At 35.8% G+C, this 16,662-nt stretch overlaps 1 protein-coding gene and 1 non-coding gene across 4 annotated transcripts; one reads left to right on the top strand and one right to left on the bottom strand.

The window, feature by feature from the left end:
• LOC100370540 (uncharacterized) lies at positions 1–11,560 on the top strand. Of its 3 annotated transcripts, none has more exons than XM_078013900.2 (2): positions 1–153; positions 8,773–11,560. In XM_078013900.2, exon 2 carries the CDS (start codon positions 8,836–8,838, stop codon positions 9,439–9,441), a length of 606 nt encoding a protein of 201 aa, XP_077870026.1. In that variant the 5' UTR covers positions 1–153; positions 8,773–8,835; the 3' UTR covers positions 9,442–11,560. The 3 variants fall into 3 exon arrangements, with proteins under 3 accessions (XP_077870026.1, XP_006812469.1, XP_085358547.1); XM_006812406.3 differs by having other exon boundaries at positions 7–290; XM_085502421.1 differs by lacking the exon at positions 1–153 and adding an exon at positions 422–472.
• Positions 11,561–12,164: 604 nt separating this feature from the next.
• TRNAD-GUC (transfer RNA aspartic acid (anticodon GUC)) lies at positions 12,165–12,236 on the bottom strand. Its single transcript has one exon. It is a non-coding gene; the product is annotated as a tRNA-Asp (tRNA).
• Positions 12,237–16,662: the final 4,426 nt, after the last annotated feature.

Genomic DNA, 16,662 nt, shown 5'->3' with positions numbered 1-16,662 from the left:
AAACAATGACGTCATTCCAAATGTGAGCTCACTCATTGAAGGTGTGGTGGTCATTTGACCGTTGTATCCGATCTTACACACTATGTTAGCCGGTCCGTTGTTTTTCAAACAAGATGCTCATTTGTTTGAGTCCTGCATGTGAGCAGTGAGGGGGTGAGTAGCCCGGTCACTCATCCATTTTTCGATTAGTCATATACCAAACTATAACACTGCGTGGACGTACTGTATTATTGCCATACACCCATTCCGTTCAGCATTTTGAATCAGTTTCGAAGACACGCACTTATAAGGTACGCAGTTTATTTATATAAATGAGATATGTATGAGAAGCCATGTATAGCACATGGCGGGGAAGCGATATACTGGTAAGACATTGGGTATAACCTCTCCCAGCATCGTTGAGGATTATTTGGGGGTACATTATAGGTTTTCGCAACTCGTGTTGATGTACTATGATCACGTCCGCGATACGGTATGTTTCTTTTTTCTCTACTGTAGAGTTTTCGGCACAGCGGCGCTACGTCTAGCCCGTCGGGCTTTACAACCGAGGAATCGCCGCTGTATAAACTTCAGTGTAATAAGATCCGACTTTATTTACGTTGAATGTGACATTTACCCTATTGTTCATTACACCTACCCCCCGAGAATGATACTTGTTGTATGTTGTAGTTGCCGTGTATAAGCCATCGATCATATTTTAGCAACCATGTCCAGAGTCCAACGACATTAGTGACTTAGAGTAAATAACACGGTATTAATCTTCAATCTGTACGAAGTTCACTGACCATGCAATTATTTTCTATAATGCAGGTACAAGTGTCCGTGTTATTACTGCGTTCTTGACAACAATGGAGCTGGTTCCAAAACAGTGTCCAAAACGAGGGGGGGGGGATTTGACAAATGTTTCATTTATCGAATCAACAAATATGAATGCGGCCGTTATTTGAGACATTCGGTCTGAAAAATTTGAGATAATTCGACTAATGTTTTATTTACATAGCATCGGCGAATAACAGTTGTTTATAACATTCGATCTTATGTTGCTAATGAACTCAAATAAGGGATGTCCCGCAGCACTGGCGGCAAATTGGGCGCAACACGCTTAATTCTCAATTTTAATTATTAATCAAATATTAGATATTATATTGATCATTATAGGTAATGATGGATGACCTGTCTTGTCCACACCCTTCCCTTGTCATCACTACCTGTCATTTATTACCCCTGTAAGTTACGCCTCCTACATTAGTACTAACGTTCTTTCTACCCCAGACTTGCTACGTGTGACGTACTGTGGTGGGAAACCTCTGGTTCACATTAGGCCGGGTATACACAGCAGTAGCCCGTATATTACTCTACTGGTTTATCATCCGAAATAGATCATTGATCTGATTAACGTTTATTCACCGTAACCATGGTAACCATTCATCACCACGTTTGAAATTATTCACCATGGTGAACTTATAAGTGGAAACATGTAATTGTACCGTAATTTGTCTCTCATGTCACGTGCTTGTCGACAACGTCCCTTGGCTATACACACTGTATTCCCCAGTCTCAATTCTCTGCTTCTGCACAAATATAGATAGACGTCTGGTTACTAATTAACTCACTGCCCATGCGCACTGGGCATATTAAGCCTTAATGTTACAACCTGGGACCATCGCGAGCGTGTTATTTTTTTCATTGTTAGATTGATTCGAGCTAAAGTAATTATTAAGATGTCCAAGGGATAGGAAATTGAACGGAATGTCATAGTTTATTTACAGAGATAAGATACTCATATCCTGTCACGTGGCATCTGACCTGCATCCTCCGAGTGCACCAGGTGACACATGTGGGTATTAACTGTTCTCCCCCGGATTGGAATAGTCAAGCCCATGGTGTGATCAGATGATGGTCGTCTGCGTTTTATTCTGTAGTATATTTCCAAGCCGTGTATCATGTCACCCACCTGTATTTCATTGACCTGCTTTAATTAGCGTCGTTATTATCGTCGGCCAGTACCCACAATACAGTGTTTGCAATTATGATGCGATGGGTTATCAATATATGAGACGGCCGGCAGTTCGCCATCCTTCCTCTTTTCAACTTCCCCCAACGTCACACTATAAATAATCCTCCATATTTGTTCTCTTCGATTCATTGATTAATGTTATCTTAGGATTTCTGACTTTCTTTGTGTTGAGTTGTCTCAATGTTGTCACCAAACTCAGTCACATGATTCGTAATAACACAATTACCATATTTACCAGACCGATAACTTATTGACATTTGATTTCAAGTATTAATTTACAAATTGGCAGTACGTCAAATAAGAAAATACTGTATTTAAGTATGCAAATGAGCAAAAATCTCATTTAGGACAAGGATACATGTTAAGTACACAGTTACGCTGATGTAGTGTCAGACCAATATTTATTTTGGGTTACTAGACTTGAATCAGAAAAAAAAAATTGCGAAAAAGGAAAAAAAATGCGAAAAAAATAAATACGATCAATGGCAGTTTTAGTTTCTGCTGACACACTGTTGGGAGGGAAATATGTATCGGCTGGAAATACCCCCCTCCACGAGCAGCACCTTTCCTGTCCGAGCCACAGAGTGTTTATATCATGAAATCTAATTGAAAAAGAACAGAAAACATGCAATCAAGGGTGAAATATTTAATTCACAAACCTCAAAACAAATTTCTGTTAATATATACGCATAATTAACCTGTTTTATTTATTAACTAACATGTGTCCCCTTGGGATATTTACTCCCTAAATGTTACATTCTAGACTTTTAAAATAAAGTATTTTAATTAATGAAGTATGCAGATTTCCGAGGTCCCCGTCCTAACCCGGATGTCAATGCATAAGGGAGTGGACGTAAGCAAAGAGCCATTAATAATTGTGTGTTTTTTCAGTAATACTCGTCTGTTACATCCATGTTTGCGTGACGAGGCCTTGACAGTATCGTGTGTTTTCTTTTAATATTCAGACACATGGCGTAGTTTTTCAATAATTCATCGCCGTTTTTTAGCTCCGCTGTCGACTTTGTCGAGCGGAGCTTATCATATGAGTGATTGTCCGTCGTCGTCGTCCGTCGTCCGTGTCAATGTTTTACTTTTTCGACTTCTTCTTGAAAACTACAAGCCTGAATGCTTTGATACTTGGTGTATATGTACCTTGGGTAGACCTCTCTTAGGTTTGTTCATTTCATGTTGATATCTTCAATTTTCTAATTTTGGTGAATATTTTTGTCATTTTTGGTAAAAAGTGATATTTTCGACTTCTTGTTAAAAACCGCAAGTGCAATTGCTTTGATATTACATATATAGGTACTACATGTGGACCTCTCTCAGATTTGTTCATTTTGTAATGATATCTTTAATTCTCTAATTTTGGTGAATATTTTTGTCATTTTTGGTAAAAAGTGATATTTTCGACTTCTTGTTAAAAACCGCAAGTTCGATTGCTTTGATATTACATATATAGGTACTACATGTGGACCTCTCTCAGATTTGTTCATTTTGTGATGATATCTTCAATTCTCTAATTTTGGTGAATATTTTTGTAATTTTTGGTAAAAAGTGATATTTTCGACTTCTTGTTAAAAACCGCAAGTTCGATTGCTTTGATATTACATATATAGGTACTACATGTGGACCTCTCTCAGATTTGTTCATTTTGTGATGATATCTTCAATTCTCTAATTTTGGTGAATATTTTTGTAATTTTTGGTAAAAAGTGATATTTTCGACTTCTTGTTAAAAACCAATAGTTCAATTGCTTTGATATTACATATATAGATACTACATGTAGACCTTTCTCAGATTTGTTCATTTTGTGATGATATCTTCAGTTCTCTAATTTTGGTGAATATTTTTGTCATTTTTGGTAAGAAGTGATATTTTCGACTTCTTGTTGAAAACTGTAAGTCCAATTGCTTTGATACTATTCATATTGTTCATTTTCTAATGATGTCTTCAGTTTTTTAATTGAAATGTGCATTGCTAACAGCGGAGCTATCTCAGCCGATAGGCTGCTTGTTTTATCTTAGCATCTGTCTAGTATTTTTTTACTTTGTTTTCGTCGTACAATATAAAAATTAATTCAAAATGTTCAAAACTTAAAATAAATGTTCAAGTGTTAGGGATAAATTAATTATTAAAAATAATGAAATTAATTATTTCTTCCTTATGGTGTATTTACGTCATATAATATTTAATTTATATTCTCGAATAAATTGTCATCGATTAAATGTTGATATGAAATAAGTACAGAAAATAAGAAATGAACGATTGGTTGGGTTTAGATTTTTTCCGTTTTGAATAATTTTGTTGTTGACAAGAAAAATTTCTCAATACCGAGAACTGGGTCATACGATTGTTACATAATTTATTGTATTGACAAAAAGATTGTTGGTTCAATGATAATTATCCAAACTGACAATACTGGACGGTGTAATGGTGGGTAATCACCAGACCGTGAAACACAATCTTGGATAGCTACGTTAATATGCATGATGGAAGTCGCGCTATCAATCCTTGCGGCCAGTCTGAGTGAAAAAAAAAAACATCTCCTGTTATAAAAATAATACGAGGCACACGGGATCGGATTCAACAATACAGAATCCCCGTCGGTCTGTAAAAAAGGTGTAGGTTGTTTTAGGTGTGAAATAACGGCGACGACCCTTAGTTTTAGTGTAAGCTAGGTTGTAGTATGGTCTGATAGAATTAATATTCAAAACAGTGTAGATAGTTGAGTGATATATTACACAATAACATATACTAATTTACATATTATCGTTTTGTTATTGTTATATCCTTCATTGCCAGTGTCATATGTATAAAATCTACGTCATGTATCCATGACAACACAATCATTGTCAAGCAGAGATTCGCCATTAATGCGTCAGATACACCTAATACACATTTATCTGTGCTTTGTTTCTGAAATAATTCTAACCGTTTTTTTTTTAATGTACGATATTTAGTAGGGTAACTGTTTTGCATAATTATGATAATATTAATGTAGTGTCCACACAAGGAAATTGAGAACATTTACATTGCAGAGAATGCGTCATAACACTATTCTATAAGTACCATACTGCTCATATAAATTGCATATATCCATGGCAACACAAACCTTGCCAAGGCATCAGAGTCCTGTCAGCCAGACTGTCTGTTGCCAGACTTTCAGCCAGACTGTCTGTTGACATTTTGTGACCTGTCATTCGACACAACTATAAATAATTATTAACCGACGGTTAATAATTATTAACAGTGCGACAGATTAGCAAAGTGCAACTGTTAAACGCCAGGCATTTCGAAAATGTGTGTTAATTTTAGTTTGAAACCTTTGGCATGTTACTTTACTATGATAAATGCCATGTACTGTTACAAACAGCCGAACATTAGCGAGTGAGTAGTTAGGCTGTCACTAAGTTATCAAATCACACGTAGAATTCTGTGTATGACGGTCGAAGACATAGTGTATATTACAAAATCTATATTCGATATAACTCTATATGGTGTTTTTGTATAGCCTTTGTGCCCCTTCATTTTGAATTAATTATTTTTAAGAGAACTATTTTTATTATATCATGACCATTTTATGATCCCTGGAGTGAAGGTACTTACAAAACACCCTGCATTTTAGGATTGATTCTTTGCACTGAACAGAAAAATATGTTAACATTTTTCGTGTTGTAGATTCGTAGATTATTTGCGTTTTTATCTAAAAATTATTTAAAACAAATAACCAAGATTTAAAAAAGTAACTAATTCGGATTTTGATAACAAAAATTATGATTTTTCAAAAATAGAATTCAAATTCAAATTATGAACAACATTTGCGATATTATTTGTAAAGATAATTTTACGCCTATCCGAATTAGCCTTTCCTATTTGCCATTTTATTATTTATCACAACAAAATACTATAAAATACAAAATGTTATATATCAAAGTAACATATTTTATTGAATAGCTTTTGAATTATTCAGATTTTCTTTTTAAAAACAGCTTGTGTTATAGTTGCCAGGCCATACCTTTCAATGCGTTATATGCAAGGTCTAAAAATGAGAAAATTCTGCGAACATTAATAACATCCAGATGGTCAATTTACGGCAACCGGGAGGGTTGTAATGTAAATCCATTTTTAAAAGTAAAATGAAATCACAAATGTATTAATTGCATTTCGGTTTTAATTGTGAAATCGACGACAACCCCATTTGAAAATGCAAATCAAAATGTTACTTATATATGCGTAAATATGTCAAAAATAAAAAAAGTGTGGTCATGACCTTCTCGGTTGCCATATTCATACCTAATTTACATATTTAGTAAGAAAAAATAACGTAAACAGATCAACCTAGATTTTAAGTGTAAAATATTCATGGACTTATTTGAAGGCTGTGTCAGGAAATGGGCTAAAAGAGATAGTGGCAGAGATACTTTCGGTATTCCGACCTCAGCGGTCTCTTGGAAGGTCAATAAATTCGTGTGTCGCCGCTGATAAAAATGACTCGATAACTACTTTAAGTTGAATATTTCTCAAAAAAACGATTGCCTTATCATCATTCTGAAGATGCTTTATAATGAATAAGCTGTCTCGCTACGCGTAATTTAGGAAACAAACAAACAAAATGGCGGCGCTCTTCGACTGTGCAACTCTTAGGGTATATAAATTTCTTCCATACTCCATACAGCAGACAAATGTTAACTTTAGAGCTCGCCCGCCTACGACCGCTCTTGGTGCGCTCGATTATCTTCTCTCCAAAACATTGCAACAAATCATATATTCCGTTGGGCACAAATTGTGCGTCATTACTAGCTTACTACTGTAAAATACTTTATTTCCACTTGGAATTTATTTTCGCTATTTTCGCTGAAGGGATGCTTCAGTGAAAATAAAATCCAGTGAATATAGTTTTTTTTTCCTATATTTCAAATTTAAATCATCAAAAATCAGTGAAAATAAATTCTATACAAAACACCCAAAAAGCCTTCTCAGCGAAAATTAATTCCAGCGAAAGTAAAGTATTTACAGTAGACTAAGTCCCCTTGGGCAAAATAATCGTGCCTTGGTCCGTCACACATGCTTGGGCTGATCAAGTTCGAATCTTTATACACCCATCATACATTATATTGGACATATGCCCATGAACTTCCCACACCTCTCCAGCCTTATTAAGCAAATGCAGATCAGCGAAGATCTTCCTGTTCACTGCTTATGACCATTTATCGAAAAAAAGACAAGATCGAATAAGTACCTATTCAAAACATCAATAGGGAACAAACCTGAGATACTGCTTCGGTTTTTTGGAATCCGGAAATGTTGAAACCCCGTTAAGAACTTTGGTGTACACATGCCGACTGACTGTCGATTTGATGTATGTAGGCCAGTGTGTCAGGGCGTTGGGGTTGTTGACCGGGTGTCAATGTACAATACGTGAAAAAGATGGGTCATGGGACATTTTTTGTGCTAAACCGGATATTACTTTAAATTATGTGGATTCCGGGATTAATTCGCGGGACTCTTTGAGAAAAAAGTAAAGACTGGCCCATTCAATGAGGAAGATTTTTTGGAACACTGGGCAATAGAACAGTGTGTCTGGTGCTACATTAAAAAAAATATGCAGTGCACTACAACATGTATGATACATCTTATGTTTAGAAGAAAGGCGAGTCTGTGCTTACTTGTTTCCATTTTTTTCCACTATACAAATGCGTTCGTGAAAGGACTGAACACACTGGCAAAACCATGTTGATGCGTTAATATTAAACAGCCAGACAGAATTCCTTGATGGAAAAGCTAGGAGACTGTTTTTCTTTTTCTCAATACGGTGTAGTCACATAAATTGTAAAAAATCAATTATAAGATCTATCCCTCATCCTGGTATCAGCCGCTTCGAATTCCGGATGCGTTTACGCATACTGAGAAGAATTCTTTATCTTTGAATACATCTCCTCAACATACCACTTCCGTATTGCTTAAATATAATGCGACACGTATAATTTATGTGAAATCCCCATTCCACAACACCCGCGAGAAAGTGGAACAATCCACAGTGTGATTAGAGTCATTTGGTGATGGTATCTTCAATTCATGAATATCTTCAATTCTCTAATTTTGATAAATATTTTTGGTGAAAAGTTATATGCGTGACTTCATTGGTATTAAATATATAGGCACATTGGCGGACCTCTCGCAGGTCTGTTTATTTCATGAAGATATCTAATTTCTAAATTTGAAGAATATTCGTGTCAGTTTGGGAAAAAAATGTTATTATCAACTTCAGTATTCTTGATTAGACGGCTTCCATTTTTTGTACGTACATTCAATTCACTTTGCACATATGATGTCTTTCTTATAGCGGGGTACAGATTGCTTGCAAAATGTGCATCGAAAGGCTGCTAGTTTTCGAATGTATTATTTACATGTCACTTCTCGATATCCACTGACTACTTCAACCTAGTGCATCATTTTGCCGTGGTTTGACTGTGTTTTCTCCATATCTATGGTTCATTCAGTCAAAAACAATCGCGTAGTTAGTAAGAGAAGGTTTACCTTTAGTGGATATCCAATTCTCGTCAAACTAGTGGACAAGTCGTCATAACATCCGTGTATGCTGTCGGTCTCAAATGACTGTTTCTTCCAATTTATCTGTTATATAACACAGCTAGTGATATTTATAAATTATAATGTGTTTAAATGTTATTATTGATCTGTACTGCCCTCTATGTTCATATTTCTAATGATTATTTTCACTCATTTTCTTTCAGAGTTTCTAATATTTATTACACAGTGTCATCAACTCCGTTTGGTGACGTCAGACTGTTACAAGCATGAATGAAGCCGTACTAACCAGATCGCCGACCGATATTTTCATCGAAGAACCTAAAATATGCGGTCATAAAATAAAAACCAAAGAATGCGCCTTGTTGCTCATCGGAATATTTTGCTTGCTGGCTGGGGGAGTGATGATGATTGTGGGAATCATCGGAACTGAGGGCCACCTTGTGGCCATTTTGGGCACCCTTGTTGTCATTCTTGGGATCGTCACGTTCTCATTCTCCATATCTTTGCTTTGCTGCAAAAAGAGGCGGGAAGGCCACAAGAAAACTGCCCAGCACAACAAACCGATCGTAAAGGGCGGCATCACGCTACAGCTGCCGAAAAAGAAGAAGAAACTTGCTGAGCAGTCGCAGCCAATGATACAAGTTGATATTGTGAACGAGGACGCTAAACCGGAAGCTGAGCAAAGTTTGAAAGAGAATGATCACGAGGACGAAGAGGAACACGAGACAATGACTTCACATGATGTCACTGACATGAGGGCGCCTTTAACGCCATCAGCTTCAGAAAACAAACGGATCAGCACTTCAAGTTCACAGTCAGACAAGCGTAAAATAAGTACAAGCACAAGAAGTTCAGCAACTGAAATGGTGTAAATTCAAAACGCTGCCACTTAGACTATAAACATTACCGCGCCAATAAACAACGGGTACATTTATTTGAGCCCTGGTAATAAAACATTTCATCAATTAGTAATCCGGCTTCAAAGCTCAATTTTTACGAGAATTTTGACTTGATTCAATTTGTATAGATCATGTACAACATTGCTTTACCGCGTCTGAAAAGTGATTTGGAATCCCTCGTTGGAAAGAATACTAGTATTCTCAGTTCTTCCAATGAGTTATTCTAATTATGAGCTACAGGTGGCGCTGTTGCAAATGTCAAGCGATCTGTATTTGTTGTAATTTGCATGTTCATTAATTATTTACACGATGAGTATGGTTGTTATAATGTGAGTATTTTAATATGCAATAAGAAATGACAGTCTAATAAGTATCGTAACTAAAGCTACTGCAATATTTAATTGAAGCTTGGCTTTAAATTACTAGTAATTAATTATAATATTATTAATATTATACGTCAATTTTAATCATCATATACAATAGAGGACTGTATAACATGTCTCACAGCGTACACAAACACACACGCCACAACGATATCGCCACAGCTGTTAATTTTCTGCAATTATATGAAACAAACCGTGGTGACACTGGTAATAATTTCCCGCTGTAAACTTTAAAGCATCTGCCAATATTTGGGTAATGTTAGGCTGAGGATCGAAATGCATTATGTTGACTATGGAATTATGTTGAACTGCTTATTAACACCACGGAATATCGTGGAGTTGTTGAGTGCCACGCCATCACAACACCTCTATATTCCAGTTGAGTCGAAGCATTTATATAAGATTTGTTAAAAGGATCAGTCAACAATCAAACTGCTTTCCGAATTGTTTGGTGTTAGATGTTAAGGTTGTGTAGGCAATCTCATATTAGGTTTTGAACGTTGACCTTACGTGTCTATGTAAACATACCATATTAATAAGTGACGTCACTGTTTACCTGAAGTGCGATGAGGAAAACGCGAGAAAATCCGTTGGTTAAACCACAGTCTCTCTGATACAGGGACTGGTTAAACACGAGTGGATTATACTCTGCGCTAACTTTGTATATCCATATTTTAGTATATGAACACAGGCATTCATGTACATCGGGTGTCCGTGTTATGAAAAGAACCCGATTTCAGAACAAATATCACCACTAGCATTTTGTTGTTCAGTTGTTCTTTGCACGAGACCCGAATGTTCAGCGGTCGCGAATAATTTATACTGCGATATTACGATAAATTATATAATACTAAAAACTGTGACGCAACAAAAATGCGTGGCTCACCATGGTGGGGTGTACTTGGATGAGAGTATATTTCCCTAGTAGTACTTACGCATGGGTGTTTTTTAATCACATCATTTGAATATTTATACGACATCCTGAAATGTATTGGCCCAGTCTCATGTTTACCACTGTAATGCACGATGTCTGAATATTACAAGTTTCTGTACATGGTGGTAGAAACATACTAGTATTACGTGACCTAGGTATAAAATCCAATCTTTTGCTGATAATTCTCTTTTTTTTCCAAATATGGTATTAATAGTATATACATGTATTATTGTCGGGGTACATTAACTATATACAGTAGTAACATTTCACTTACCCGGTTCTAACTGGTGTTTCTTTATTATGCATTCTGTGGGTGCAAACTTTCACTTAGTACAAGTTCACTTGAACTTTAAATTGTTTTTCTAAGGTTGACTAAAATGGTCACGCCATTTTTTTCAGAATATATTTGTCTATGATTCCTATTACAATAAATGGTTCCTATTAGTCGCCCCTTTAGCGATGAACCGCTGCCGTGACGTCATGATAGGTGTTCACATCATCGTTGTTTAATCCATGGTCGTGCGTCAATAAATAACCAAAACTGCATTGAGGACGTGACGTATTTGAAAGGCGTTTCGAGTAATGATATTTCACTGTAAATTATTGTGTAAATAGACACATAAAATTAAAATATTATATTGCAATTATTTATGATACATAACTATATAGTCTGACTCAAATATCATTGAAATGTATTTAGGCTACATACCAAATACCGCGAGATTATACCGAGACTATTGATTGACATGTAATAAAGCATTTTATTGAAAAGTAATTTCTGTTGTTTATTATCAATTTCCATATTTTGCATGTATAAGTGGGTTCCACTGGCCGAAATCGATGGTTCTAGTTTGGTTTCACTCAAATCCGAGTCGTTGCTAAATAAAAAAAAAGTCTTAGCAACGTGGAACTTCTTGCGACGTAGCTCCGCCCCCGAGGATAGGCACGGTGTTCAGTGATAGTTTGAAATGTTTCAACATTGCACTAGGACACGCATATACTGATTTGTCGCCAATTACTTACCAACCCAACCGAACAATGTAATAGACCACAGTTCTACTGACTGATGTACCATGTCATTCATCAAGGAGACCCTCCATAATGTACTATAAATGTATTAATTATTCGCTGGTTTTTAATTTCGCTATTTTCGTTATTAAGTTGAATTCACTAACATAAAAACACGTGAACTTGTAGAATAAAAATACAACTCATTGTTTCCCTGCCAAGTTCGTAAAATAAAATTGCTCAAAACATCCGGCCTCCTCACATTGAAATAAAAAAAAAACTATTCATTTTCTCACAACAAACGTCAGAATCCAACAGAACATCATACATTGCACAATGGGGTAACCCGAGAGATGTAGAAAAAAGTTAGCCTCCCCGACGGGGAATTGAACCCCGGTCTTCCGCGTGACAGGCGGAGATACTCACCACTATACTATCGAGGAATCGACAGATAATTTATTATTCATTAGCACTATATTGTTTGTAATAATAATACAGCTTATTTTTACGTATTGAATTGAATGAATTGTTAACATTATATTATATTATATAATAAAGTATACTGTTCATATTAAAAATTCCCAACATAACAATTAAAATGATAATATATTAAACACTTTTAAATACTGTAATCCTGTGAAACACGGAAGTAGTAGTATGACATGGACGGTCTACGATAGTTATTGCGCCCTCGCCGACAGATTTACCGAGTGAGTGTAAGGCTACTGCCCCATATAATGAGCATTTTAGGTAGTCCGCTCAGATGCTATAGTGGCTTAGATGTTGTAGTTTGAGAAATATATGATAGTATATAAAGATATACAACATTGATACAGATGATACATGTATTTACGAATATTTGTCTAAAAATATCATACTTTACCTATAATCCTTTGCTGGAGAATCAAGATGGCGGACTACATAAGTACTGACGAGATGTTGAAGATCTCGACAATGAAAAGTGATCTAAAAAAAGAAACTGTAAATTATATTTTCCTGCATGTGTGGAGCTCTTTGATCTGACAGCATTAAGATCTTTAAACAGAGTTTTCCTTTAGGATAAAACGAATCTTTGTAGAATGTAAAACAGTCATGGTCCTTCATCATTACAAGATTATTTACAGAAGGCGACACCCTCGCGCAATTATAACATGAATAATCAGGTGTCCCGGTTGTCAGCAACGTAATAGATGTTTTACAACACACTTATGCAGCCGCATTGCAGACAGCGGACACCATGTATGCAGTTTTTGTACATTGGTATCTATTTTTCGGAACCGGGTTACCATTGGCGGATTTAGAGGGGGGCCGAGGGGGCCGCGGCCCCTCCTACTTTTAACAACCAACAGGACTTCGCGCAATCGGCCCACGCGAACTTGGCCTTCGGCCAACTTATCGCCCCCCCCCATTCCAGAATCCTAGATCCGCCCCTGGTACTTTCAAAATTCCAGCGCGATGTTAACGCTAATACAAACATCAACCACTTACAGAAAACACCGGAAATAGAACCGGCTCAAAAACACAAGGAAATGACTTCACTGTTAGGCTACTGACCATGGTTCACTGCCTGGCGTTGAATGTGAACGGCACTTCTACATTTTGTTATATTCAAACAAGAATGCTCCCGGAAAATATTAAGGAATAATTTTTAATTAATATCGACAACAAATTTATAGTGTTGGGTTGGTAAAATCTTACTGAATTCTAGTATCGTAGTCAAGTAAACCCGATGGGCATGATTGTTTTCCTGTGTTGTATTGTTTGTTTTTTTACGAGCCAAATCTAAGTACAGCATAACAATAAATAGTAATCATGGTTTTAGTGAAGAGCCTACAGGTGTACACTTCGGTTATTTACAGCCATAAAGGTTTACCTAATCTGTTTTGTCGTCATCAAAGACATTCAACCGAACCGAGTTTATGATGTCATTAACATGTTGTTATGTGTTACATTACATCGGGTATTGACTTCAATTACAGTTTTAAGAGTCTGATTTCGAAAACGCAATCCATACCACCGTTCAAAGGTGTGTTTATCCCCACTCAGTTAAAAGTCTCGTTTTCATCTAGTTGACGTAATAAAAGATAAAAATCAATGTAAAATTTAAAATAAAAACTTGTAAAATTCAACCTGTCGAGGAGAAAAAACTGCTGGCAAAATTCACTTTTCGGAGAGACAAATCATGTTATACGTTTATTTTTATGACATATAGATAACCGTTTAATTTTGCCTTCATCTGTTTTTAAATTATTAAATAATTAGGCAATATATATTCGTTTTCTTGGGGGCTTTTTTAAATAATTTTGCATCTTCAATAAATACAATTATTATATTTTTGTAGTGGTATTCAATCTATACAATTGTATATATTACCCGGATGTAAATATAAGGTGCATGCAGATGAAAGCAATTACTAACTTACCCAATAACTCAAGTAAACTTATTGTAAACTTGTTCATTAGTGATAGTGAACAATAATCTTTTATGTGATGTAAAACTACATTGTACGTTTTTTTTATTTTTTATAGATATATATGCCATCATTGCTATGCTGCGAAGTTTCCATAAAGTACAATGATTAAGAGGTTATAACGAGGATACCAATGTAGGCGCGAAGACAGAACAGCGCGGTATCGACCGACGCGCAGCGGAGGTTGATCCAACGGTGTATTGTCTGAGTATATTATTCCAATGATGAAAATTGACTCGAAAAATAACGTGGCCATTTATGTTAACGTAATATTTTAATGCCATAGTATCTTTTCATTTATAAATAGCTTCCAACTTCAAAAAGACAAGGATGAAAAGATTACATTCAAATCGATCATATGGTAGTTTTGTTGTATTTCAGCAAACAGTTACTTCAGGGAATATCAGTGACTGATTGTAGTCGTAACTAAATGCCGTCTCCTTCAAAATCTCATCGTCTGAATTGACATTTTCATTTCTATCGAGCATGGATTCTTGTTTCTTCACCTCTCATTCTTACTTTTGTAAAACAAAAAAGGCATAGTTTAGCATATGGAATAAAAAAAATGGTAACAATGTGTCTGAAGAGAATTTGGTATTAAAAAACCCTCAATGTTGAAGAAATTTTAAATTTAAATGGTGATTTAGACTGTTACAAAACTGTAATTGGGTGAAATATCATAAAGAGTTCTTGGTATTCTCGATGTTATTCTTTGAATTTGAACTTGAAAGAACCCCAATAATGACAATACACAATACACACGTTGTATATGCTAGTACGGCAATGCAGGTATATACAGATTTCATGTTTCACGGCGATTTACATTGTATTGCATGGGTATTTTGTTAAATTGTAAATTGTTAGACTTTCACGTGACACGTACGCTGTTCCGTACATTTATATTATACTTGTTGTATTTGTATTGTTCTATGTTGCATCCTCGGGAGTAGATTTTTGAAAGATGAAATATGCACATATGTACATTGTTGATTAATACTGAGTAAGTTAATGAATACATCTGATTATGATTTATTATAAACACTTCCAAGTTGTTCTTGTAGCGTACACTGAACTAAGTATTCGTTCCAGCAATCGGCCATTCGCTAATACGTCAACGGTGGGGCGCTGATCGTGGTGGAAATTAGCGAAACGTAAATTGAAAGTTGATTCTTTTTATCGTCACGTTTAAGTTCAGTATTTCATGTCATGTTTGGTCTGCCCCCAGACTAGTATAATCATAATCACCCAATGGTCTGGTTGGGTGCGTCGTCAAAACAAGTATACATTGTCTATTGCTGTCCTTTAGTATAGAGGGGGCGCTTTTGCACATATTGCTGTCAAATAAATTTGTAAACTGCCAAGAATTCAAGACACAATTCCGATGATGCATCATTGCAGAGATCTACGAAATACAGACAAAAATACGAGGAGAAACAACATGTTGAGATTCGCCGTGTTGAATACGTCTAACCTAACAAATGATCTGCATCATGATTCCAAAGAAAAGAATACTTTAGGTCGTAATATAATATACATATATAATATAATATATATATATACCTCCCGTCCACTTTTTCGAAAACACCCCCCTATGGTAATAATAAAACCGTCAGCACATTCCGAGTTAATCTTGTGGGTCCAATATTCAACCGACATCGGAGCGCCGTTTCCTCCTTTGCCAATATGTTGTGTTTTCGTCGTCTCATTTAAAATAAACGAGATCCGTACCGTTTTTCTCGAATACAATTAGCCAGAGAGGGACATCGACGATGGGAATTGAGAAAGTGCACAGTGTTTTGTCGCTAACAATGGTTAAAGTTGTCACGTGTTACGTTACAAAGTTTGTATTTCAATAAATCAAACCGCCTCACCAAGCGTATGTATCTAGTGACAGTTGTAATAAATTCAACACATAATACAAATAGGCCAGGTCACTTTTACGCGCAGTGACCTGAACATGATTCGTGAAATCATGAAATCATAATGTGATGTACCATAGAAAATATGTTTTCTAAAATTTATTCAATTGTAGTGGGATATTCCCGGGAATTTAAATGCATTTACACCGACGCATGAATGCTACAAAGGATATAGTGATGCCGATTTCTTCGCCGATATGTCCCTGGCAGTGGCTTTCCCAGGTCAAAACAATTGCCAACTATATTATAGTACACATTAACTTGATAAATATATAATTACCAATATCTTTTATTTGATTAGCCAAAATATGCTAAGTATCTGTGTGCGTATGAGTGGTTATTACGGTAGTGAAACGTACAAAGAAGTGACGTTGTAAAATGGCAAGTCAGTTCAAGATTTTTTTTTTTGAAAACCTGTGGCAGCAAAAGGACCAAAAGTTAAACAAATGATAAGTAACCCAAACCTTTCAACAATCTTAT

The sequence above is a fragment of the Saccoglossus kowalevskii genome, chromosome 8, assembly GCF_978046115.1.
Source record: "Saccoglossus kowalevskii chromosome 8, keSacKowa6.1, whole genome shotgun sequence".
In the NCBI taxonomy this organism is placed as follows: domain Eukaryota; kingdom Metazoa; phylum Hemichordata; class Enteropneusta; family Harrimaniidae; genus Saccoglossus; species Saccoglossus kowalevskii.
Note: the sequence above shows the minus strand (reverse complement) of the source record. Positions and strands in the feature narration are given on the sequence as shown.